Below are 26801 nucleotides of genomic sequence, written 5' to 3'. Positions count from 1 at the left end.
TTGCCCAAGATGCCTAAATTCAGTAATTATTAAGTAGTTAACCTAAATGCTTAACAGATCATACTATTAACTGATAAGTAGAAGAAGAAAAACCAAATGTTCAGGAATGTCTGTGGAAGGTGGTAGTGCATCTTCTTGAAAGGAAAAAAATCTTATTTTGAGCATCTGGAGTATATATCATTAAAAATCATCTGCCATCTAGTTAGAGTAAGACATTGTAGTCAGAAGGTATGAAATGACAAGATTTTGCAGGTGGTTTTTAGATTCATTGTTATATTTTTCTACTCTCTATTATTTCTTAACATTCTGCCTGGATATACAATAGCTGAAAGTGGACAGTACTGGAAAGGAAAAAGTTGGGGATTTTTTTGCCTAATGATTATTCTAGTTAGAAAATTGAACCTGTTAGTAACCTCTTCTACAGCAGCTCTGTTGGAAAATAGTCTTCTGTTTTCTCAACTCTGCATTCACTGTAAGCAATCATTTCATGGTGAAAGCAGGTTTTTTCCTTTTCACTTCTCAGGGTTGTGGTAGGGATAGGCTAAGAAGCTCTTGATCCCAAAGGGCTGCACAGAAAGCTGGCACATCTCAGAGCATTGAAAAGCCTCACAAGAGCATGGACCAGACTTGTGTCTTGTGGGTCAAAACTGGCCAAGTCATCTGGCACCATGCAGTTCTTGCTTAGTTTCAGGCATTTAAAACTGGAACTGCTGCAGGGGATGATGGAAATAGGAAGTCTCAAAAGATGACAAGGGAATGGTGCCTTCACAGTTCGGAGGTGGTTCAGCATTTAGCAAATAAAAACTTCATATGCAACTTCCCCTGGAAGTTAGAAATGGTTCCAAAGTGAACTATCCTGTATTACCTGTCTCTGTGATTAGCAGGGTGGTTTCAAATCTGCCTCTGGGGAAATTGTCTTTTCCAGCACATGCAAAATCTTGGCAATTGCTATTACAGGCTGTTTTGTGTTCATTTTTTTTGTAATTTTAACTGTCATGGCTTTGAAGTGTTTCTTACTAGATTATTACTTTTGAAGTGAGAAATATTTGAATTGCAGGCAGTCAGTATAAAAAAATGTGTTAAGGGATTTCCTAACATCTTTGTGAAATAAGATAGAAAGAGAGATAATTTTGTGTAATAAACTGAGAGCATTTATTTCCAGTCCTGTTCTGTCAGTTGTCGTAATGCTTCAGAGTGGGGCTCCTGCAGGAGTTTCTTTCAGGGTACAGTGGTTTCTGCAGGGGCAGTGTGTGGGGGAAAGGCAGATTGGGCCATTGCTGTGCCCCTGGGTAACCTGCTCTTGTTGCAGAGATAAACTCTTGGTGCTGTGAAGTCAGGTAGTAGGTGATGAAAGTTTGCATTAGAATAAATACAGTAGAATTTTCTATACTATAGAGAGAGGAAAAAAGGGTGGTGAAGATGGAGACGGGAAGGATCATATCCACAGTCCTTTGCTCATAACTCCAATCTAGTGATATTAAACAGGATCCCCAAAAGTAGAAGGTGACTCCAAGAGTGGTGCCTTTTGTTTAATATTGGTTGTAGCCAAATCAGCATTCCACTACCACGCTGGAGCAAATTGTGTGAGGTGACTTGCAGTAAAAGCATATTTTTCTCTTTTTCTCTCCATTCTTCTGGCACTGTACTAGGGCTAATTGTGCTGGGAGGAATGTGATGAGATAGCAGTTCAAAAATGGTATTTGTGTGGTGGTGGAAACTGAAATGAGGGAAACCAGTATGTAGAAAGTAATGAAATAAACTTAGAAGGTAAGCTGTATATTGAAATAGTTTAGCAGTATCATGCAGTATGACTGTAAGAAACAGCCATAAGAGTCAAAGATAAATGAAGGCAGCTGTCAGATGAAACCATACAGAGCCCACACTCCAAGGGAGCACATCTGCTGCGCTCCAGCTACTGTCAAGCCTTGACTCCACAGCCCAGACTAGAGCTAGGCCAGGGCAAAATCACCTGAAATGCATAGAATGTGGGCATCAGGTCCTTGGTGCCCAGGCTTTACAATTCTACTCTTACATAGCTGTTCTATTTACTCTGTGAATTAGGATCTCCACTCTTTAAAAAATAAAGTCCCCTCACCAAACAGAAATAAAAAGACAAATGAATCAACCAAAAAATCCCAAAACACAACAAACCTTGGAAAAGGTTGTAGATTTCTGACAAAAGTGGCACGCTCTTGAGATGATGCTGAAACTGTGGTTTGCCCTACAGAAACTGACATGTTAAGTATTCAGATCTGTATTCCATTATTTCTTACTTGGGCATCAATTTATGATGGGGTTGATGCAAAGAAATCAAAGGGAGAAGTGTTCAGTATTTCTCATCTCTAGAGGAAGTTTCTGCAAATACAGGTTAGAAATCTGCAGTAGGTACTGCCAGTAAAAGCTGAGCACGTGTGTCTGAAACACATTCCCTTGTGCAGTGAGGTCTGCACTGGCAACTATTGCAGGAGTTGGCCTTGATAAACAGGTGATTGTGGGATATTCTCACTAGTTTGGATCTCCAGCATTTTTAACTAACATGTAGTGGTTAACTAAACCATGGTTCTATTCATTAGCATTTCCCTTCTTATGTCTTGGTAGTTATGTAGCATAATGTGAAAACTTCCAAAAAATCAGTGGAAGATGAATAAAATAATAAAATCCTGTTAGAATGTTGGCAAGGTTTTTTAGTTTGTTTACCAAGTAGCATAAAAACCCTTTCTCTTACCCAAGCAGTCTTTAGTATACTTGATATCCAATAACTTTCCATTGTGATGTCATATTTTGAAGGCTGCTTTTAGCTGAAGTAAGTTGGTACAGATGTGTAAATAAAAGCTCTTGTTCTTAAGTTAGGCACTGCTCATCTTATTTTCTTGTGCTGCCTGAGAAAATAATGTTAAGAAGCAAATGTCAGTTTTGTTCTGTTTGTGAAACTAAGAATGTGTTAGTAGAAATGTTAAATGAAAAAAAGCTGCATAGACCTTGCATCTTCTAATGCTTCCCTCAAACCACATGCACAACATTGGACACCAACTGAGTAAGTTGCACTGATGCAGCCATATTTTGGACTTGTACTTGGAATTTGAAAACTCAACCTGGGCTTCCTCTTTTTAGAATATCCACATAAATATGGACCACAAGGAGGTTGTGCAGATCATTCAGTATTTGAAAGAATGCAGAAGTACCAGATGACTGGTATAGAAGAACCAACAACAGAGGTACAACAAAGGCTAATGGATTATGTTGATTAGTACTTAGTGTGATAACTTCCTATTTCTTGTATGTTGTCTCTTTTACTTTTGGTGAGCTATCATCCCTCCACATTGTGAGATACTTAAATAATTGCTGGAAGTTTCTTTTTAACATAATTTTTCTAAATTCTTTTTCTCGTTGCTTCTGTAGCCCAGATGTGCTGCTTATAGTCTTAATGAATCCTAAGTGATCTCAAATTTTTCAACAGTTAGAATTTTAGATGGATGTGGAAATCAAGCTTGAAATGAGGAATATACTTTACTGCAATTGAGAAGGAAGAGTTTCAAGATCCCTTGATCTCCAAGTAATACATTAGTTCTAAAGAGTAATAACTTCTAGATGTTCAAGTTATGTTAATATAACACATTTGGGATATCTGAGTGCTTTCAGTGGAAAATTAAGTGATATTGGTGGGAGGGTCTTCGTAACAAGCCTGAAAGCTTGTGGGGGTTACAGCATGTTGCACATTGGCTGCTGTGAGAGGTAAGTGTCCTGTGGCAGGAACTTGTGTACCTGAGTGGGGTCCCACAGTGGGTTTGCGCTCAGGTTTGCACCACATGTCACAAAATATTTTTTTTTCAACAGCAAGTTACTGAGTTTCTTTTAGACTTAGTTGTGTTCTGAGCTGTTCCAAGTCTTGGCATAATTTTGTGGTGTCAGCTAAATATATACCCAGAAAAGGGTGCAATATGCCTTGTTAAATAGCATCAGCAACTTAGTTTATTTATGTTGTGACTCCAGAAATTGTCAACATTAATACCCTTTTCCACCTCGGTAACAATAGCATGCTTTCCCAGAAATGTGCTTGTAAAACTTCATGGGGAGAGAGAGAGAGGGTCAGCAGCCAGTGAGTGCTGTAGGGCCAGGGTGCTGCTGCTGCCTTGAGAGGCTGCCTGGGGCAGAGGCCAGACAGTGTTACGGGAATAAAGTAGGGATTTGGTAAAAGGCCTTTAAAGGATACACCTTGGGCAGTACAAGAACTCAGCTGTGGCTCTACCCAAGATGGACTTTGAGTTTTCACACTTTTATAAGTTTTGGTCCATTTCCATACTGGGGTTAATTGTCCAATTACAGCTTCGGGTTACTAAGTCCCATCCTCTGTTTGCTCTCCTCAATTCACTGTTTACACTTTTTGGGCCCGAAGCTGCAATGCTGTCCCTGGTTCTCAGGCTGGAAAAGGATGGTTTTGTCTGACTAAACTGTGAAGAGAACTTACTAACATTTTATATGAATTCAGAGTTACATATTAATGCAGTACAGATTCTGGAAAATACGGAAGCTAAAACTTAAGGCATCACTACCAGATACCACTCTGCCTAACCAGTGTTCCTTTAGCTTCTTGTTCAGTGCCCCATTTGTTCCATGCTGAAGTGCTTAAACATTTGTTTGCTGAGGTAGCTGACTAAGGTAATAACAGTTTGAAATAACTGGTGTTAGGGAAGGTGCAGCCAAGTCTCACCAGTGCTGATTTTTTTCCTAACCTACCGTTTGTTTAGCTTAGAAAAGGATCATAAAGAAGAAAAATTCCAAAGATCACATGAATAAAAAAATCTATGTAATGTTGACTGCCTTTTGTAATATAAAATGAAGTGCAGAGAGAGCTTTTGCTAAGATTACATTCAAAGTATTCGAAAACTGAGCATAATGTACTTAATTCAAGATTCATCAAACTTTGCAAGTTAAAGAAAAAGAATGAAAATCTGTTTGTATTAGTGGAGTATGTTTAGAACCATTGTTATTTTTAGGTAATCTAGTGCAGCGTGTAGAACTACAAAATTAATGTATTTCTTGCCTATGCATGTGTAGAAACCTGTTGGAGAGCCTAAGAAGGATGATCCACAGCTTTTGAGGAAAAAGCGTGCCACTCAGGCTGAAAAAAACACGTGCCAGCTGTATATCCAGACTGATCATTTATTCTACAAGCATTATGGAACCAGAGAAGCTGTGATTGCACAGGTATTTCCAGTCTCTTTGTTTTTAATTGCCTGCGTTCACTTTGGTAGTCCTGATAAATTTCATGTAACTTTTCTTTTTGTTTTACTTTTTAATGGCTTGTTTCCTTTGTTAAAATGGTCTTGACATAATTGAAACAGCATTTTATACTTTGCTAAAAAGATGCTGTTTCTGTGACAAAAGTCCTGGGCACTTGTGCCTCTTTAATGGCAGCTGTGGTGTGTTTAGCACCTCTGAGCAGGACTTGCAATCTGACTGTTCTCAGTTCTTACTCAGAAAAAGAGTATTTCCTGAGGAGTTCTGTCCTGTTTGACAGCCTGCCAAGCCTCTGTTTTAACACTTGCATAGGCTTCCCTTTGAAATTCTAGCTCAAAACATCATGAGCTAATAATGCTGAGATCTATTCCTGTAGTATCTAATAGAGTGGATGGTAAAAAAAGCAGTGGCAGGTAAAGGCAGATGCTTTTCATTTGTCAATATACTATTAACTGAGAAAAGGGTTGATATGATTTGCTAAAAATATCTAGCATTTTAACATACTTCTAGTGAAGTCTGAAGTTTCACTGCCACTTGCAGGTCTGAATTTTACTATTTATCACGCTGTATGTAGGCAATTCAATGTAAGTAGCATTTTTCAAAGCTCTGAAGTCACCTTTTAGTCACCTTTAGCTTTTTAGTGAGTTAACATTTCTGTGTACTCATATAAAAGGTAAATGATTAGTTTTCCCACATTTGTGTTCTACCAGAAATGAAAGAATAAATCTGTAACAAGTAATTTTTTTTTCTGAAAAAGCAATACAGTGCTTTGAATACATAGCAGTGAATAAGGGAATATTGTAAACAGCTATCTGAAAGTTGATAGAATTGTGTTAATAAAAATCAAATGGCAAAATCCTCTGGTGGTATCTGGCATGGTGATGATGCAGGTATTGATTTTAATTCAAAAGGCCTGTTAAAAGTTCCTACAGCACAATATCACATATTGTGGGAGTGTAGGCATCGCAGCTATTGCTGTTAAGATAAGCTGTGGTGTAGTGCATGGATCTCTGAACTGTAGCTACTTTTGTTTTTGACAGATTTCCAGCCATGTTAAAGCAATTGACACCATTTACCAGTCAACAGATTTTTCAGGGATCCGTAACATCAGCTTCATGGTGAAACGAATCCGAGTAAGTTGGGTTGGAAAGGCTTTCAGCTTCACTGATGCTGCTGGGAGGCTGTGTTCTTCAAATGTGCTGCTCCTGTTCACTTGTACCCATTTATTGTTTTATAACAGTTCTTTAGCAGAAGTGTCTCTGCAGGAAATGGTGCCCTAAACCATTTATCTGAATTGGTTTTAGTGATTATTGTCAAAAGCCCACTCCTGCTGTTATTGAGCTGTGGTCAGTTTTTCTATAGGAATCAACTTACTTTGTTTCAGCACTGTTGTTGTGTGGTGAATAGATTGTTGCTATTCTCCAGTAACTTTAATACTACAATAGAGAATGACTATCCAGGTAGGGACTCCCTTGTAAAAGTTTAAATTTAGGAGGATAAATACAAATTTTTGGGTACTCATGGAAAAAAAAGAGAAGGAAATAAGAGAATGGGGATTTACTACACAAATGCAATTCTTCATTTATTGTAGTGCTTTGTTTTCCAATTATTGGGGTGGTAATTTACAGTCAAGGCTTTTAAATTTTAAACATTTTTAACTATGCAACAGTGAGCCTCCTAGCTGGCATGTGCAAGTGGAAATGATCCTGTCTTACATTTTGTTTCAATCTCCTTTTAGATTAACACGACCGTAGATGAGAAGGACTCTTCCAATCCCTTTAGATTTCCTAACATTGGTGTGGAAAAGTTTCTGGAGCTGAACTCAGAACAGAACCATGATGATTATTGCTTGGCCTATGTGTTTACAGACCGTGATTTTGATGATGGAGTCCTTGGTCTGGCTTGGGTTGGAGCCCCTTCAGGTAATTCTATACAAGCCTTCAGTGCTGTGAGATAAAGTAGGTAGGCACTAGAAAAAAGGTAGAAACCACATTTTAAACTGACAGCAAATGCACAAAAATCTCCTAGCTTTTTACTATTTTGGTTCAGTATGGTTTAATTTTATTTTTAGTATATTGTGCCATTTCAATTAATCTTTCTGTATTTCTGATGAGCAGGATATGAACAGTAAAGAAAACATATTTATTTTGGTATACAAAGGTGATATTACTTGGATTGCTTTTTATTTATGGTAGGTGTGAGTGACCAGGAAAGTGACAGGTGAAACAAGTATTTCTGCTCTATATAAACAGAGCTTACAGCTATGAAAACTACACTGCAGAACCTTTAGGTTTTCTAGGTGGTATTGAAAGAATTTTTTTTTTTTTTTTTAAATCAGTGAGATCTTGTTCTGGGAGATAACAGAATAATTGGGATGACTCTTCTTGAACTGCTTCTCATTAGTTTCAGTCTAGTTGTGTATTTTGGGTCTAAAGTATGTCCTTTGATGGAAAAAAAATCTCAATCAGTGAGACATTGCAAGAGACAGGATACCTTAATGAGAACATAATTGAGAGCTTTAACAGAATTGAGTAATGGTGGAAGAAACATGAAGCTGTTCATGTAAGGGGTAAGAGATCAACAGACCCATGACTGCAGTTGGTATGTTAGAGGACCAAATTTAGTGACTGTGGCAGAACCATAGGAAAAGTAATGCCCAGAAGGTGAATAGAAATGAGAAATTGGGTCTGTGATGACTATTCTAGTGTACACACTGAGCAAGGACAGGAGGAATTGGAATGTGCAGTCCATAAACTGCTTTCAAAACTGAATTTAATGGAGAAAAATGATGATCTTTGAGATTGTCATCCTTAACACACATACTGACATATATTAAATGGGATATGTCACTAAATCAAAATTCTACTTGAGACAGGAAAACTTCTTTAGACTGGTCTTTAGACACCATTTACATTAGCAGTAAAATAGCTGGATTTTAGAACATGAATAATGCTTCAGTAGAAACTCAAATTATGGAAAAAAAATTGGTGAAATTAAAGTCAAAATTTTGGGAATTTTCCAAACAGGAAGTATGATGCGCTTGACTGCCAACCTTCTAAACATGGGTCTCATTGGCCACCACATCAAAAGCATTTTCAGCTTTAGATTGGTTTTTTTCTGACAATGAGATACACACACACACACACACACACACACACACATATATATATATGTACTTATTCTGACAAGGACATTTTATATAAATGCTCTTGCTGTGAGAGAGGATCTCCAAATTTACCATGTCCTTTTTAACTTGGTAAAATCGAAATAAGATATAGATTGAGGCTGCTTCTGTTGGGCATTGCACCCTGCTAGTCTTGTACTACAGGTATGGTGAAACAAGGGCTCATCCATTCAGGGAGTGCCCAAAATAGCTCTCAAAAGCTATTCTAAACAAGCTGACTTCTTGTGTGAATGTATCCAATCAGTGTTGAGAGCATTTGTGTGAATAAATCTAATCTACTTTCAAGGTTGTGTTCATATTAATTATAGAGAGCTCTTAGTCTGTAAACCTGCAGAGGCAAACTGATTGTTGCTCTGGATGTCAATAGACAACACAACAATTTTCCCTAAATGTGTGACTTGTACTTTTGTCTGAATGCAGGGAGCTCTGGTGGAATATGTGAGAAAAGCAAATTGTATTCAGATGGTAAGAAGAAGTCTCTGAACACTGGAATCATCACTGTCCAGAACTATGGCTCTCACGTGCCCCCCAAGGTTTCTCACATTACTTTTGCACATGAGGTTGGGCATAACTTTGGTTCCCCTGTAAGTATTACTGGTGATCTGTTAATTCACTCTCAGCCATTTTATAGGGAGTGATTTACAAATAGAGGCTTTACTCCTTGTAAACAAGGACAGCAGAATCCTGACTCCATGTGCGTATGTGCACATACGTTTATACAAACAAAGGGATGGCAAGTGTGCATTTTGTGAATTGTTTACTTATATTAGTTCAATCCCTTACAAAGGTACTTTATTATTGTTCCCTAAATACTTCCCTGACTTTATGAAGAGTAGGGTCACACACATCTTGTTAAATGTATTGTACTTTATCCTGGAGAGGAGGAGGAAGCACTGCAAAATTGATTAAGATGACACTTTATTCAGCAACTGGCTCACATTTGTTAGATGATTTATACTTACAAGTTGATCTAAGAAAATAGTGGAGGGAATTAGGATTCCAAGAAGAATGTCTTTGAGCAGGACTGTTTCACAGCCATTTAGGGAAGCAACTTGTTTGTGGTAAGCTTGAAAGCATGAGGCTTTTTGTTTTGCCAGTGTGTAATGCATTTCATTCCTCATGCTGGATATTGTAGATGTAATCACTGGCTGATTCCTGCTCTGTTTTGAAGTTCTCTTTGTACCTCCCTCAAAGCAAACAAGAAGAATGGACTGTGGTTTCTGTTAACTCCTCCTGCTTTTATTCCACAGAATGCTGATTACCCTTTTGTGATCATAAAGCCACTCTTTTTAGGAGATGGCAGCTTGTCCAAGTCAGTATTTATTCCAGGACATGCACTTGGGGGTAAATTACCAAGAATGCAAAGATTAAACTTAAGGAATTAGATCCTTGCTACTGTTGTCTTGGGGGAAACAAAAACAACAACAGAACAAAGATAACTCAAAACCATACGTTGGGTTTATATACACAGTTTTTGTATTGCAAAGAACCTGAGAGTGTAAGATGGTGGTTTATTTTTATTTTATTTATTCTGTGTTAAGGCTACCAAATCCAGGTTACTTTTGCACCCGCCATCATTGAGATAGTTGTAAAATATTTGTTTTGCAGCATGATTCTGGAATGGAGTGCACTCCTGGGGAGTCCAAGAACTTGGGGCAGAAGGAAAATGGCAATTACATCATGTATGCAAGAGCTACATCTGGGGACAAACTTAACAACAATAAGTTCTCTATCTGTAGCATTCGAAATATCAGCCAAGTTCTTGACAAGAAGAGAAATAATTGTTTTGTTGGTATGTATTTCATCCTCCTGAAAGCCAAATAGCTAAAATATTACCACAATGCTTAATTTTTAAAAAATTATTTATTTTTGTTTATCTTATTTTTTAAAATTTACTGAAAGATTCTGCAAGTAAAGAATTGAATTTGATATCTCCAGTACGTGTCAAGTTCTGGGCTGGCCAGCACAGAAACAGCAGGACACACTGGATTCAGTCCAGCAAAGGGCCAGAAGGATTATTAAGGGATTGGAGCTTCTGACATAGAAGGAGAGTCCAAGAGAACCTGTTTAGTGTGGAGCAGAGAAGGCTGGGGAGGCTCTTCTCTGTCTTTGTACATGCCTGGTGGGAGGGAGTAAGCAAACAGGGTCAGACTGGTTTCAGTCATGCTCATTGTGAAAGGACTAGAGGTAAGGAGCCCACATTAAACTGCAGGGAAATCCTATTTAGACATGAAAAAGAATTTTGCATGATTTTTTCTTTCTGGAGTCTGATGTATGAGCGCTCACAAATTTTGTGAGCTCACATAGGTTTGCACATCTGCTCAGTAGGTTTGGATTTTGGAGTAGTTGACCCCAGTACCATCAGTCTTTGCCTCAAGGTCCTCTGACTGTTAAAGGAAAGGATGCAGCTCCCTGGGAGACTGAGCAGAAAGCTTGTTCTTATACTCCCACTCTTATACATCAAAACCTTTTACTCAGAGGCTTAAAATTCTATGAATTTTGGGAATGACTAAGCTGGGTGTCAAGCAGTAATGAAAGTGACTTGAGCCCTAGTCTAAAGTCCAGTTTGACCAGGCTCTTTCAGTCATGATTAGCTGGATGCTTGTTAAGGTTTATAAGTATTTGCATATTCTTTGTACTGCTTTGTACATAGATATACTGGCATTTTTCAGAGTCTGGGCAGCCCATCTGTGGTAATGGACTGGTTGAACAAGGAGAACAGTGTGATTGTGGATACAGTGACCAGTGTAAAGATGACTGCTGTTATGATGCAAACCAACCAGAAGATAAAAAGTGCAAGTTAAGACCAGGAAAAAAGTGCAGGTATTGTGCATGTGTTACACTACACTTTAATTTTGGGCATTTATTGGGAACTTTAATGGGGATTGCAGAATCTGAATCTGCTTACCTGCATCTTTATAAAAGTACTGATTTTTTTTAAACAACAACTTGTTTAAACAACAAGTGAGACGTACATAAGCATAATTATGTTATGGGAAAAATTCTTTTCAAGTCACACTTGATTGGGACAAATCAGAAATTTGTTGAGTGCTTGAGTAGGCTTCAGGATGAATAGTCTGTTTGGAATGGTTCATGCTTTTTGTTGGCATCCACAATCTGTGTTTGTTTGCAGCCCCAGCCAAGGCCCGTGCTGCACTGCGCAGTGTGATTTCAAATCCAGGACAGATAAGTGTCGGAATGATTCTGACTGTGCGAAGGAAGGAATGTGCAATGGTGTCAGTGCTCTCTGCCCAATATCTGAACCCAAAGAGAACTTCACAGTGTGCAACAGGAACACACAAGTTTGCATAAAGGGGGTATGGTTTTTACAGCCTTATGTAACTGCTAATTATTGTGAATTGACGGTTTCTGTACTTACTGCACAGGAGTGCAAGCTCAGTCTCTTTTTCTGTGTAGATGTTTGATTTATTGATGTCAGTCAAAATAACATCTTAATCCTTGATGAAGGTACATCAAGGATTAAAAGTACATATCAAATCCCAAGGTAGCAGTACTGTCTGAGAAAGTTACTCTTAGTTTTTTTGTAAAAGTCAGGATTATGAAAGTGTTTTATTTTCTAGTGCCACCTTTTCACTTTTCTTCAGTCTTGGTCAATAATTCTGTTGCCTTAGAAAACTGGATATACTGTCAATAGAGGTTGAATTTGGTTTATTGGCAATACACAGTTTCTCCAAACATGTACATATAGCACGGATGTGCAAACATATGGAATTAGAATGATTCTGAACTGCAATTAGTTTCCTGGGCTAAAGAGAACGTGGCAGTTGCCATGAAATATTGATGGGAAGCCTCTTATAAATTGATCTCTGTTTGCTTGGAAGCAAACACAAGCAAAAATCATCCTCTTTAAGACCTGTAACTTTTTGTGCTGTTCGTTTTCCACAGTCCAGTGTTTTAATCAACTACTGCTTGTAATATTTTTCAGCTAATTTATAGCCATCTTAAAGGTGGAATGGTCTTCATATAGTTACTGATTTTGAAACAAAATTATAAATAAACTGAACTTGTTTGAAGGATCCTGACACAGTGAAATTAAATGCAGAATCTTTTCTGCCATTAATTTTTATTTTCCAAGAGAAATAGTTGTGTGTACATGTGTTAGATTTATTTTTTTAACCGTGATTTTGAGTAGTCGTGTTTCAGTGTGAACTGTGATGCTGTGGGTGTTTTGCAGGTTATAAAAGGGTTTAAAAGAAGATACTGTGTTAAAAAATAAAATCACCTTCTAAAAAACTACATAATATGCCAAAATATTGACATTGAATAACTGTAATAATTTTTTGCTTATAAGGTTTGGAAAAAAATTGAAGCAGTTGATTTATTGATCAGCATCTTTAGAGCTATAATTATGCTTTCAGATATTAATTGTTAATATCTTTCCTAATGTCAGTGTAGTTGAAAGTGAAATTGATTTTTGTGTTGCTGTGCTTTTGTCTCCCACAGCAATGTGCTGGCTCTATCTGTGAGAAGCATGGCTTGGAGGAGTGTACATGTGCTAGTTCAGATGGCAAGGATGATAGAGAACTGTGCCATGTCTGCTGCATGAGAAAAAGTAAGATTTACCTGAAACATAAGTGTAAATAGAGCAGGAGAGGTCTGAGGAACCTGCTCATGGTGTTTGCACTTGAGTTTTTGTTAACTTTGAGAGCATTTTGTTCAAACATAGTTTCAGACAGACATTGCATTGTATTGTGTAGGAAATAAACAATACACTCTGCATTTTAACAGATTATTAGAGAAGCATTTTGAACCATGAAATACTAGAGTGGGTATTCATGCATGCATGTTTTAATACCATAATGGTTTGATGAATTTGTATTCACTTTCAGTGGACCCAGCTACTTGTGCAAGCACAGGCTCGAGCCGATGGCAGGAATACTTTCACCTTGAAACCATCACTTTGCAACCTGGATCTCCCTGCAATGACTTCAAAGGCTACTGTGATGTGTTTATGAGGTGTCGGCTGGTGGATGCTGATGGCCCTCTAGCTAGACTAAAGAAAGCAATTTTTAATCCAGAACTATATGAAAATATTGCAGAATGGATTGTGGTAAGTATATTTTTATATTACAAGTCTAACATGAAATGTTCTTGGTAATCAAGATTCACAGTTGATAAGTGTTTATATGCAGACTGCTTCAGCATTCTTCAAAGTACAATTAGCCCTTGTTTTACTAGATTTTCTGTAAGCACCCTGTGTGCAACAAATAAGTTTGCTAGATGGAAGGAAATTGAAACAAACAAATAAATAGGATCTGTTAATACTTCTATCCATTCACATTTTTAATTTACTGGTTTTTTCATGTTTTGAGTCTTCATATTTGAATGCTCTGACTTCTTTTAAGGAACTAAATATTTTGATCTTTAGTATTCATCATTTTTGTTGTGCTAGGTGTCACTTTAAGAATAATAATAATAATATACTGAAGAGGAGCTAGAGTGAAACACCCTTAGAGAGCTGCATAGGCAATTTTGTGTAAGCTGTTGATTGTTTGAGGCTTACACTGCTCTGCTGGAGTGCATCTTGTGTGAAGTACCCTTCTGATTCTAGAATGGAAATATTGGGGCTTTTCTGTGGAAGGCCTTTGGGGACATTTCTTTCAAATGTTAGGCTGGATATTCTTGGTGATGTTTCAGAAAGCTTTTTGATGACTTCTGGAACACAGTGAAAAGCCATATTCAGTGTCCTCTGTCTCTTGTGCATGTGTGCCAGCCCCCTCACAATCTTGTTGTTGTGGTTTGGTTTTTTAGGCTTATTGGTGGGCAGTGTTGCTTATGGGAATTGCATTGATCATGTTAATGGCTGGCTTCATTAAGATATGCAGTGTTCATACTCCAAGCAGTAATCCAAAGTTGCCTCCTCATAAACCACTTCCAGGTGAGTAATGCAGCTAATTATAGAGATAGGTTTTCTCCACAGCTGTTTAGTTCTAAAGAGAAATTTCAGGTGTTTCAACCTACAGTTCTTAGGCTGGCACTGTGAAACTACAAATGGAATTAATGCCGGTGAAAAAATTAATGAAAATCTAATTCTTGTCTGATTTTCCTATAACATAATATGCAATCAAAATAAAGCTTTAAGGACTTTTTCCAGCATCAGAGTTTCTTTTATTTCCTATTCCATGCTACATTTTGTAAGAATTGGCCTGTTTAAGTGCTGTTGAGGTACTGAAATATATTCTGTGTGTCCTGCATGCAGTTACTCATCTAGTTAAAACTTTGCAGGTCTAAATCCAAAGTCTTCCAGACCAATAGTTGTATTTAATTTGCATGGCCAGGGCAACTCTTTTGGGAATAACTTGAGTTTTTAAAAATTAATTTTAATAATGGCTACTTTTCTTTGAAACAGGCACTTTAAAAAGGAGGAGACCACCACAAACCGCTCAGCCCCCACAGCGGCAAAGGCCCCGAGAGAGTTATCAGATGGGACATATGAGACGCTGACTGCAGCTTTTTGCCTTGGTTCTTCCTAGTGCCTACAATGGGAAAACTCACTCCAAAGAAAACCTAATAAGTCATTGTCCCCAGTCTAACTCTCAAAAATTGAAGAGGAAAAAAAATAGCATGATATGCCCTCAAAACAAGTGGAAGTGGTTAATTTTTAATGAGAGAATCTTCCAGCTCAAAAAGAAGAAAAGTGTTTTTCTTGAATATTTTTAATTTAGTGGCACAAAGTCCTAGCATATCATGGTTCTTTCCCCCTTCTGTGCTCTTCATTGCTGCATTTTCTTCACTTGCAGGCAAATATGGCTGTAGTAAAACTTTTACTCAAGAATTGAGAAAAAGATCTATTTTTCAACTGCCAGACAAGGCTAGGAAGCTAGACCACCTCAGCATTGGAGACATTACTTGTCAATGTATATACATTGTTATATGCAGACATGTATTTCTAACGTACACCCGTACTTGTGTGCAATTGTAAACAAGAGAATTGCAATATGGATGTTTCTTTGTATTATAAAACTTTTCCGCTATTAATGAAGAAATTACTGTTTAATTGACATACTCAGGATAACAGAGGATGATGGTGTGTAGTGGTCAAGGGTCCTGTGATGCTTTACACAGCAATTTTGAATCCAATCACACTTTTTTTATCATTATCAAAGTTGTTTCAAGCACTCATTTCATCTTTATCCAACAGCTGTTAAAATACAGCATACAAGCCTGGATGGTCTTAGACAGATTTAACAGGTGTTCTGCAAACTTTGCAAATGTCAGAATGTTTCAAAAATGTTTTATGTGTCTTCCTTGTAGCTCAGCATAAATATTTTTAATTTGTCTGATTATTCAGTGAAATAATGAATAGTTAGATCCACTATTTCCATGCTTTATTAGAAAAATTTGCCTGTTATTCAACTTGTTTTAAAAATTGCAACCACTTTATTTGGGCTGTTCAGATATTCTTACAGTTTGGTAATCAAGTTCATGTTCTAAGGGATGTGGAAAGAAAAAAAAAGCTGTAGTTTTTTATTTTCTTTTTTAATTTATCAGGTGTTTGGATAACTTTTCAGCATGATACTGTTGATTGATAACCACTAAAGTAGAGTGATTTGCCTGGCTACTGTGGCAGAGTTAAAACTGTAGTTAGGACTACCAGTTTTCCCACATTTATACCAGTAGTGAAGTTCAACAGCACAATGTCCCATTCCAGAGTTTTTATTATGAATGTAAATAATTGGCATTTTTGAAGATGAATAAAAGATGTCTTAAGGTGCTTACTGCTATGCAGGAGATGAAAGGGGGCATTACAAAATGTTTAAGCTTGTGATGTATTTATTGCTTGTTTTCCAAAAGCACCAAGCTAATTAGAGATGCAAATGGCTATAATTTTCCTGGCTTTGCTTAGGAGAAAATTTACTAAGGGTTGGACAGGCTTCCTTTGTTTGGTTTTTTTTTTTTTTTGGTTTTGTTTTCTTTTTTAAGAGTATAAGGTTTACACAATCATTCTCATAATGTGACGCAAGCCAGCAAGGCCAAAAATGTTACAGAATATAATGGGATCTCTTCCTTGTAAACTTGTACAGTATGTGGTAACTTTTTCAAAATACAGCTTTTTGTACATGGTTTAGAGACAAATTTTGTACATGAAACCCCAAGTCCAATAGACTATATAAATAATTCTAAATGATCTTAACTAGTTAGAAGTGTATGTAGTTGCTTTTGAGTCATTTTAAATACATTTGTTTTAAGACTGTGCAAAGATTGGAAGTGGGTTTGCATTTCTAAAATGGTGACTTTTATTCAGCAAGAGTTCTTAGTAACTTCTTGAGTGTGGTAGACTTTGGAACATGTAAATTTTTTGCCTGTAATGTTATCCTGTGGTAGGATTTTGGCAGACAAATGCTGCCCTATTTTATTTTGAGTCTAAGTTAAATGTTTTTTGAAAACAGAAATGTGCACTGAACTCTCCACTGCAAGTCAAGATGTGGTAAAGCCGAAAGGAAGTTCAAGACAATGAAACAGAAATACTACTGTCGATTTCATGTCCACTGTGTTTTATACAGTCTCTTTTTTGTTCACTTTGGAAATTTTTACTAAAAAATGCAAAAAATAAAGTATTGTGCAAAGATATGTAAGGTTTTTTGAAACTTGAAATGCATTAATAAATAGACTTGATGAAATCATCTTCTGAAGATCCATTTACTTGTTGAGCCCTGAAAGCAAAGAGGAATACACACATTCCACTTTGCTTGATTTTTGGCTTTTACTGTCATGCCAAACTGTAGTTGTACTATGTCTGTCAAAGTGTCCCTCTCAGTTTTAACATCCTGCAGTTATATATAAGAATAAATGTGTGTAACCTGTTTAGAGAAAGCCATGAAATTAAATTACTTACATGATCACAGGAATAAAACTTTTCTTACCTCCAAAATGAAAAACTAGTTGCTGGTGGGATGTTCAAGCCTGGCATCATTGTTACTGATGGATACCTTTGGAAATATATTTCGAGAGGAATATTGGAATTAATATGCAATATTCTGAATACACAGTTGGTGGATGAGACAGAAGGAGCAAATGTGCTTTTTGCAAGGCTAAGCTGGGTCGCTGGGTTTTTGTGTGTGTTGCATGGCTGATTTAAGGGATAAGACTGCTTTTCAAAGCCAGGTCCTGCAAGTCTTCCATTCTTCAGGCTGTTTGTTGAGAGTGGCTGCCTGGACATCTGTTTCCCGAAGGGAGCAGGGTGGACTTTGATGTTATCAAAGCACACTCAGAGTTCCTTCCTCACAAAGCTCCCCCCACCACCCCCAGGACTTTTTATAGAAGTGCTTCTCCCTGGAGCTAAATAGCACTGTCTGTGCAAAGGGCATTAAAAGAAAATCCCTTGGAGCAGAGCTCTTCTGCAAATCCTCATAGAGGTGGTGGTGGCTGTGTTTAAATCTCTGTAAGAACACAGCCCAGAGGAGTGGAATAATGCCTAAGCAGCTCAAATGCAAGTTTTCATGTATATTTTAAAGTATAAGTGAAACAAACCAGTACATAATTTTTTCTAGCTAATATTTGACATAGTTTTATTTGTACCTATTAATTTATTCATCTTGCATTTTTTAATGTATACATTTACCTCATGTAGAACCATATATAGAGTAGTCAGAATGGTGTGAGCATGACAAAGGCATCAAAGTCCTCTTAAGCAATGAAACTTTATACCATACAATACCATTGATATAATTTGGGTTTTAATTAGTGTTCCAATATTTCTTTCAGGAAAAACACAAAAAGAGGAAGGAAGAGGCTTTTATTTCTGAACATTGGAAGTTCATTATTACAGAGAGGTGATGAAAAGGACAGCAGCCATTCTGTCACTGAGCTGGGTGTGCTCTGACAGGAGTAAGCACCTGGTGGCTTCCAAGGTCTCAGGTCAGCTGTATGGAGAGAGACAGGAGTAATTCCCATGAGCACAGAGTAAGGCACCGCCTTAGGCACTGGAGATTGTAGGTATGACTTCAGTTTTATGTTCAGGCACGGTGAGACTGAATGTATTACAGCTTGGGCTTTATTCCATGTTATATCAGAAATTAGTGTAACGGCTGTCAAAACAGGGACAGAATTTGTTTGGTATGATTTGTGAAAAATGGCATCAGAAGTATCTTCATATCTGCAGGAGTTCACATACTGACTGTTCTTTTAATTTTCCTACTTGGCTTTTTAAAACCTTTCAAATTGTCTTATCTGAGGATATACCATCTTCACTTAGTTGAGAACTGGAGAATGCTTTTTCACAAACACTAGAAGTCATCCAACACCCACTTCTTGGGTTTTAGCACAATATAGATAACTCTAAACCTTCTTCCACCTGCTTTTCCTGAAGTAATGCCTGCTTCTCCTGAAGTTTAGATCCCTTTATCAGCCTCCTTACCAAGAAAGTGATAGTCATTTGCAAGAAGTGCCAATTTTGATGTCTGAAATGTTTCTAAGAGTGTAGTTTCTGTACTGTTGGAGTACAGCCCAATTCTTTTTAGCCTTTCTCTTGCTTTGTCATCCTTCAACTTCTTCTGAAAAAAGATTTTTTTTGAGGAGTAGGGGTAGGATTCGGTTCAGAAAGCTTACAAAATTCATAGCTTAGAAAGTTGGTGATAACTGATGTAAATGCAATTTCAGTGACAGTATTAAATTCTCTAAATAGACAAGAATTTTATGAAAAAAGAAAACCCTGAAACAGAAGCAAGTCTTTAGCAGCTTTTTGCAAAAGCAACAATTCAATTCTAGAAACAATCTAAAGAGATGCCTAATTTGAGTTAGCCACACATACTTCTCTCTCTGTTTACTTTCATTTTCCATTGTGCTTTGGAACACTAAAATGGCCACATTGTCATTTGTTCCTTGCCTGTCATTCTGCAGGACGTGGTTCATTGTAACTTCATGCCCCTAAAAATGCTCTCACTAGGTCTCTAGCAATTGAGTCCCTCCAGTGGATTATAGCTACTGCAAATGTAAAAAATCAACCAAACAAAAGGCCTTGGTGCCTACCTAACTCGCTCACATACTTTTGGCTGAAGTTTCCTTCTGTGTACGTTCCTGATTGGACTCAGCTACTGATTTTTACACAGACACAGAATGTATTACAGAGCTCTCATAAAGTAATTATGTTGCAAAATTTAAATATTCAAGGTAGCAACCTGAAGCATGAAATTAATCACTTAAATTGTAATTTTTGACACAGAAGGTGGAAATACTTTTGTGTTTAAAAAACCAGTTTGCTTCATTGAACAGAAGCTTTCAAAGCACAGACCTTTATTTTCACTGAGGAACAAGGATCTTTTTGCATGGAATTTGTATTTAAATAGGTAAATATTGATCTAATCATGATACTACTCCTAGGAGCCATTTTAAATATTGGAACAGCTTCTGACATGTACACCTCAGGATGGACAACAATTCTCATTTGAGATCTAAGTATGCTTCAGGTCCTGTTGTAGTTTGTGAGCCTTTCTGATTCTGTATTGAGGAGTATTCCTGTTTGTTTAAAGGGATGATAGTTATTGAAAACAGCGTGTAAAAGGAGTTAATATTCTGAAGGGTTGGCAGAGAGACCTGCATTCCACATCTGATCACTGTTCACTGCATGCAGGATCTGCTCAGCTTCTTCATTTGTTGGGCAATCTAAATAAATCCCACTTTATTCCTGATAACATCTGGATATTTTGATTAAAAATTCCCTGCAGTATCTTGGTATTAAAAAATATGCTTTGCTTTAAGTCTTAGCACTTTCTTGCACATTTTTTTACCACTTAGAGAACATTTAACACAAATTACATTCCAAATTCAGAGTTCAAGAAACCTTAATTTTTAATTAATCTTGTGCTCAGCATTTTAGTGACAAATGAATACGTATACATTGATTTCTGTTTCAGTCTGCACAAACCATAGAATAAAAGCAATCTGAGACAATAATGTTCCTTTCTGTTGTTTATATTCTGACAGAGGAAACAAGGGAATTGTATATGTTTGACCTTACAAAGTTTGTTTATATGCTCTGAAGTTTTTTGAAGGTTTAACCATTTTCATTTGTTCTGGTAGTTTCAAGTCATGCCAAAATCTGGTATACAGAGATTTAGAATATAAAAATCTCAAACCTTACCTGAATGGCTAAATATGCTTTAAATGCAAAAAATTACCTGAACTTAATTGTGCTAGAACTTTGTGTAGTATACTAAGTATAATTCAAATAATTAAATTGCTAGTAATTTAAATCAGTTCTTTAATTAAATTAGTTAAATAGCAAAGCATTTTCAGAGAACAAGGTTTATTATAGAATTTTTAGATTATACTATTATTGGGGTTTTCATATGGTTATTACAGCTTAAAAATTTTCTATTTTTATATCTATTTGGTAGTATTTTCTTTTATGAACTATTTAATTCTCCATTAGGAAATAATTTAGCAAGGTTTTAACTGATAGTCATAGCTATTAATATTTCAATGCATACCATGAAATGAAGTTTCTTTTTTTCCCTTAAATCCAACAAAATTAAGTTTTTCAAAGGCTTATGACGATGATTTTGTCAAATAATATTTTTATTTCTGGCGAGCAGATTTTTTTTCAGATTTTAAACAGTTGAAAATTGACAGTTGCCTTGATGAAGCTGCTCACTGATGATTTTCAGAGTATGCTCCTAGATGAACAAAGAGCATATTTCAGTTTACTGCCAGATGACAAAAACTACATATCTTAATGTATTTTTTTACCATCTCTGAAACTGCTAGGATATTTGACTGTGAATTTTTAGAACATTTTACTAGATGTATCATATTTTGAATATTTTGCTGAGGAGTTGCCTTTTTGTATTCTTGCTCATTTTCTCTTTTGGCTCTGGAAGAGATCTTCACAGCTCACAAATATCTTCTCTTGGGAAGGATGAAGGTGAATGTTGTCAGTGCTTTGGGGGCAAAATGTGTTTCTGGAAAGAAAAGACAGCATGTGAGTACAATGTTGGTTAGAAAGTTTAACATTAGTTAGAGTCTCCCAATCTTCAGGCCGTTCTTCAGTCTGTCTTTTACAGGAAAGCAGCTTTCTGTTTTGTAGGCTTGTCAGGAAAGAGTTGTATCTGCCTGCCAGACCACAGGGACAGAGGAGAAGAGCAGCAGGGAGCCCCTGGGTACTGAGGGCATTGTGCTGTGTCTCCCTGGTGTCCCTGTGGGTGTCTCCACAGCACACCCTCACAGTCACCTGGGCTTTCCTGTCAGGGGGGCATTGCTCCAACTCTCACTGTTACCAGCATGGTTGCCCCATTTGGGCTGCTGGAATACTGGTATTTAGCTGGTAGGTTGCTAAAAATCAGTTATGTAGGATGCTAACATCAGCAGCTGCATATGCTACAGAAATATTTGAAACCAAATGTTGGAATGGGTTATTTTATTGCTCATAATGGTCTTTTTCTTAATTGTTTTTTAAGTTTATGCTGTTACATCTCAAGTCTTTGCCATTAGATAATCTAACAAAGGAACTTTCATCATGTGTACAAAGATCACAAACATCTAGAGGCAGAGATACTAGATGTTAGTATCTCTAACATATGGATATAGATATGTGTATAACAATAAAAGATTGTCAGCTGTTCAAATACCTGAGAAAGCACAAGAGAAGTCAAAATACATTTCATGTTTACTACTTTTTTAATAATTGAATTTCCAAAATTGCTGATTCTGCAATACACAATGTTTGGTATTCTGAGGAAGGCAGAACTCTACATACCTTTTTTCTTTGAAGAAAGTACTTTTCCTTGAGTGTTCTTTGTTTCTCCTTTTAGAACCACCTAATAATCTTTCATTCCCCCCTTAAACATTAATGCAGTATTTCAGTGATAATTGAATGTCACTGCCCAGATTGCAAAGAACAAAACCCAGCACATAATCAGTGTCCATTAAAAGCTTGGCACAAACTGCTTCCACTTGCAGCAAAAAAAGCTTCTAAGGAGCACTAGGTAGCTGAAGATACCAACATTATTTTTGTCAGTATAAGAGCCCCCCTCACTTAATAATTTCCTAGATAAGGAAAGGAATACATCAGCAGTAATCAGCTTGTGCCAGGTTACTGGCACAGCTGCATTGGATAAGAGCTTCCTGGTTAGGAAAATGACTTCTCACCTTCATACCTTTTATCTCAAGGTACAGGCACCTGCACCTAAACAGAGCTCCCTAGTTTGCAGTGTATGCTTTGCTTTAATTTGCTTTCAATACTGATTTTGGGTCATGGCTTTTAAAATAGCAGGAGATGTTAGAGGAACTCCTTTGATTTTAATGGCGGGAGCCATTAAAATCACGTACCAAGTGCCCGGTTCAGAAAACACCTCCAAAATACATTTTTAGGAGGATTCAACCTCGGAGAATATGATCCTTCCTCTGCCCCCCAGCACACTCAGATTGTCTTATGAAAGGTCTCTTTAAATTGTCTAATTTGTTTTTGTGTCAATATTTAAGGAGATGCAGCTCTGCCAGTAAGAGTTGTTCTGCAGGAAGTCTGCACCAGTTGTGGTGGTAAGAAAGGGAATGTACCAAGGAAAATTGCCTTCTAGGACTGAGCCTCAGTTAAAGGTAAGGTGCTTTTCTCATTAACCTTAATTAAACTGCTCAGTTAAAATTTCTCAAAGGATTAAAGCAGTGGAGAATCATTATAAGTTTTTTTATTCTGTCTTCTGGCTGAAATTTCTCTGCATGAGTAGGCAGTTTCAAATGTGTTAGCATTGCTCAGACACGGTGATCCAGTTTCAAAGCAATAAACAAGCAGGGGAAAGAAGAACACCAAAAATAATCAAAGGACTCTGTAGTACAGCACATGATCCTTCTAATGAGTACTTTCAAGAATGGTGATGCTTTCTCTAGGAAGTAAGTATTGAAAGTCAAATAATTAAGATTTGGCATATTTTTTTGTAAGTAGGAATCTGAATATTTCACTATGTTAATGTTGAAATCATTATTTATCTTGCACAGTATCTTGTTTCATTGAAATTTCATATGGTCCTTATGGAGTGAGGTAATTACATTCATTGGTGTGACTGCTGGGGCTCAGATGTTTGTGTTTGAACTGGGATGAACTGGATGCCAAAATCCTGTGGAGTTACTGAGTGCTCTCATTACACTTACTTTTGCTGTGTTTCCCCTGCTTTCACTCTTATTTCCTTCACTATAAGTCCTGGTCGATGGGTGCCCTTTGTCCATGGTATTATGGTTTGAAATGTGTCCCAGATATTTCCCCAAAGTGGAGGTAATTCCCATTTGAACTTGATCATTATGATGTCACCAATATCATTGTCCAGGGTGATGAGAAAGGAGTAGGTTTTATTCCCAGTAATGCTTTCAACTCTACAGAAAACAAGATGAGAATAATGTTATCTTAATTATTATGAATTAAAGTGAAAAAACCAGGATTTTTTTCCTCTGAAAACCAGAGCAAGAACTATGTTTGCTTCTTAATGTCTCAAGGATGTTCTTCCTCCAGGTGCAAAAAAGTGATGAAATAATACAACGTGCTAGGAAAGAAGCACAAGTGGCAGAAGCTTGAACAGCTGATGAAGCAGTAGTGGTTTCTGACAGCAAAAGAAAAGGTGTCCCATAATAGCATCTATGTTACAACTTCTGCCTGCTAAAGCAAATGCTGACCCACACTCTTGCCTTTGCCTTTGTTAATACAGATAGGGTCCATCATGATAAATATCCAAACTTCTTTATCTTAATTACAGCTGATTTTTTAATTTGTGTTTTAATTGTTTATACCTCCCTGTCTTAGCTATGGGATGGACCAAGGTAAGTGGACAGAAAAATTTCCAAATTTACTGTTTGTATTCCAACAAATTTTTTTCCGCAGAAACTGCACCATCATTGTAAGAACTTGTGACTTTCAGGGAGTATGAGTGAAGAGAGGACAATTTCCAGTTCATGTTCACTTAGCTGTACTAAACCATTTCCCGCATAGCATGATTATCAATGTGGTATGATATTACAAATTGTCACATGCATCTTTTGTCACATGCACAATTACATGTGGTACAATACTCACAGTGGGATGTGCAGGTTTTTAGCATCAGCCTTAGTCCCTGTCAGAGACATGGTGAAAGCTGGGTCTATTGGCTTGCCTTGGATTTCATTGATGATGTGGATCTTGAACTGATAATGATACACTGTAGGAAGGAAGAATTGGCAAAAAGTGGAAAAATTAATGGTCAAATAATCAATAGTTTTCTGAGGCAAAAGAATTTTGCCTTTCAGAGCAGAAAGTTGATGGTTATTTCATTTTTCAACCTAATTTGTTGAAATTAAAACATTGTCATTTTTCCTGGTTGTGCTGTGCTGTTAGCATTTGTGGTCCTGTTGCTTTATTTAAAGGATAGAGAAAAAGGTAATCAGTGTTGAGTTTCTTTTTGGGATAAAACATTCCTCTGTGGGAAATAGTTCAGCTTTTCTGAAGTTTAGTTGTCAGAATTTCTGGCAAGCCCTCTATGTAGTGACCAGGCAAATCCTTGTGACTGGGCATGACTAGAGATGTATGATACAGATCAAAGACCTTATGCAATGTGGTCAGGCTGTTTCTCTGATCAACTGGAAAATTGCCCTGCAAAACAGATGACTCTCAAACTTTCCTTGACTGCAAAATGATATGTTGTGCTTAACACACATCTGTTAACAATGTCATTAATGCTTCAGGGTCCGGGGAGTTTCTAGAACAACACTGTTAAAGAAAGTCTGAACTGAGTATTGTCAGCATGAAAAATGCCTAAGAAGTCATCAGTTTGATATTTTGAAAATTATGAAAAAGAAAACCCCAACAATATAGATTTCAAGCATGTGCATACAGATACTGTCAGCCACATTTGAATGTCCAGAACTCTTCTATCTGGTCATTCTTCCAGCAACTTTCTAGACAAAACTGATAGATTTAGATATGAAGGAACATTATTGCATGCTAGTTTTTGAGTAGAGCCTCTTCACTCACTTCAGTCTTCACTACGTCTGAGAATGGCTCCCACACCTCTAACTGAATCATCTTTTTATGCACATGCACAGATAGGGGTTTTTGTGCAGCTCAGAGTGCTCATGATGGAAAGTATTTGCTGGAACAGCTGTATCCTTTCATTGTTTTATAGTTCTTGTATGTTAGTGAACAGTGTATTCTGAGAATGTGTCCCTCAGTAGAAAACAAAATGGCTGATTCTGTGCCACAAACCTGATGAGGACCAAGGCAGAGCGGGTTGTTTACAGATCACTTTTATAACTAATCATTCTCTGGGTTTTCTCTCTGTAAAAACTGATTTTTCAGTATATGATCAGACACAGCCCAAGGTTTTGCTGTGATTATGGTGTTTACTTAAAGGAAAAATCATATAAAAACTCAGAGTCCCATCACAGCTTTATTATAAATGTTAACTTCCGTGTAACAAACTGGGGGTTTTGTTTGAGCTGGACTGATGTATGCTCCAGAATATTATGTCATTAGCTTGAAAAGTAAATGTTAGATTTTGTGACGACACAGAGGATTGTGAAGTGTAATGTTGAGTTTCTCAAATTTCTTCTATTTGTGCTTCTCACATGATCTTTTTTTCTTAAAGCATTACAAAGATGACTTTGTAAGCACCTTCCCACAGCTGCTGCTTTGTTTAGGAACTTTTGTGAAAGGAGATCATTGTCTGGGGTACTTTATCCACATATGTGCCAAGGATGGATTTTTACGCAAAACCAGCTCTAAGCATAAAAATGCAACATGTTTGATTGCAATCAAAGCCAATAGGACACAGATATTTTACCCCAGACTGAAACTAGCTCCATATCCAGAGAGGAACACAGCACGGTGATGACATCTCCGTGCCCAGGTGTGGGAGCAGCAGGCAACGCATCCCAGAGTCTGTCATTCTCTGATTCTGGTGGGGTCCTGGCCCTGATTGTGCTGGAGCAAGATAACGTCAGGAACTAGACACAGCCTCTGGAGTTTTAAAACCTGCTCCAAGTGTCTTCCTGAGCCATTTTAAACTGTATTAAGAAGAAATTCAGCAGGTTCAACTGCTCTGAGTATCATTCAGGGCTCTGCAGACCCCTCTGGAGTCATCACTGAATATTTCACAGCTGTGCTAGTGGAAGACTTCCAAAATTATTTTAAAAGTACCTGAATTTTTTGTTTGGTTTGGTGGTTGGTCTTTGTTTGTTTGTTTTTGTTTTGGTTTGGTTTGGTTTTTTGTTTTTGTTTTTAATCTATGATAATGCATCTGAGTAACCGGGCACTGTGGGAAGACCAACTATATAATGCAAGCAGCCTTTGGAAGCCTTTCTCCTCATCCCTTCAGTGTTCCTGCCGGGGCGCACGAACATATGAAACGCTCCCCAACCCCAGGGCGAGGGGCAGGCGGGGGCAGAGCCCTGCGGCAGGAGGGAG

General features: G+C 37.3%; 2 protein-coding genes across 2 annotated transcripts in view; one reads left to right on the top strand and one right to left on the bottom strand.

Annotated features, from left to right (window-relative positions):
* The window catches only part of ADAM10 (ADAM metallopeptidase domain 10), a 39657-nt gene extending 22590 nt beyond the window's left edge, over positions 1-17067 (top strand). Inside the window, 13 exon segments of the mRNA XM_014306454.2 lie at positions 3112-3215; positions 5056-5205; positions 6279-6371; positions 6977-7160; positions 8843-9006; positions 10031-10214; positions 11095-11245; positions 11556-11739; positions 12887-12995; positions 13273-13493; positions 14195-14321; positions 14793-14876; positions 14879-17067. Of these exon segments, the coding sequence (XP_014161929.1) occupies positions 3112-3215; positions 5056-5205; positions 6279-6371; positions 6977-7160; positions 8843-9006; positions 10031-10214; positions 11095-11245; positions 11556-11739; positions 12887-12995; positions 13273-13493; positions 14195-14321; positions 14793-14876; positions 14879-14916 (1793 nt within the window). The 3' untranslated portion in view covers positions 14917-17067.
* A 3867-nt stretch (positions 17068-20934) lies between these two features.
* LIPC (lipase C, hepatic type) overlaps positions 20935-26801 on the bottom strand; it is a 14646-nt gene continuing 8779 nt past the window's right edge. The window contains exons 6-8 of the mRNA XM_031055951.1: positions 24438-24558; positions 23525-23743; positions 20935-21342 (exon numbers count right to left, since the gene is read on the bottom strand). Of these exons, the coding sequence (XP_030911811.1) occupies positions 21237-21342; positions 23525-23743; positions 24438-24558 (446 nt within the window). The 3' untranslated portion in view covers positions 20935-21236. The remainder of the gene's footprint in view (positions 21343-23524; positions 23744-24437; positions 24559-26801) is intronic.

The sequence above is a fragment of the Geospiza fortis genome, unplaced genomic scaffold, assembly GCF_000277835.1.
Source record: "Geospiza fortis unplaced genomic scaffold, GeoFor_1.0 scaffold171, whole genome shotgun sequence".
In the NCBI taxonomy this organism is placed as follows: Eukaryota; Metazoa; Chordata; class Aves; order Passeriformes; family Thraupidae; genus Geospiza; species Geospiza fortis.
This window is presented reverse-complemented; position numbering and strand designations above follow the sequence as displayed.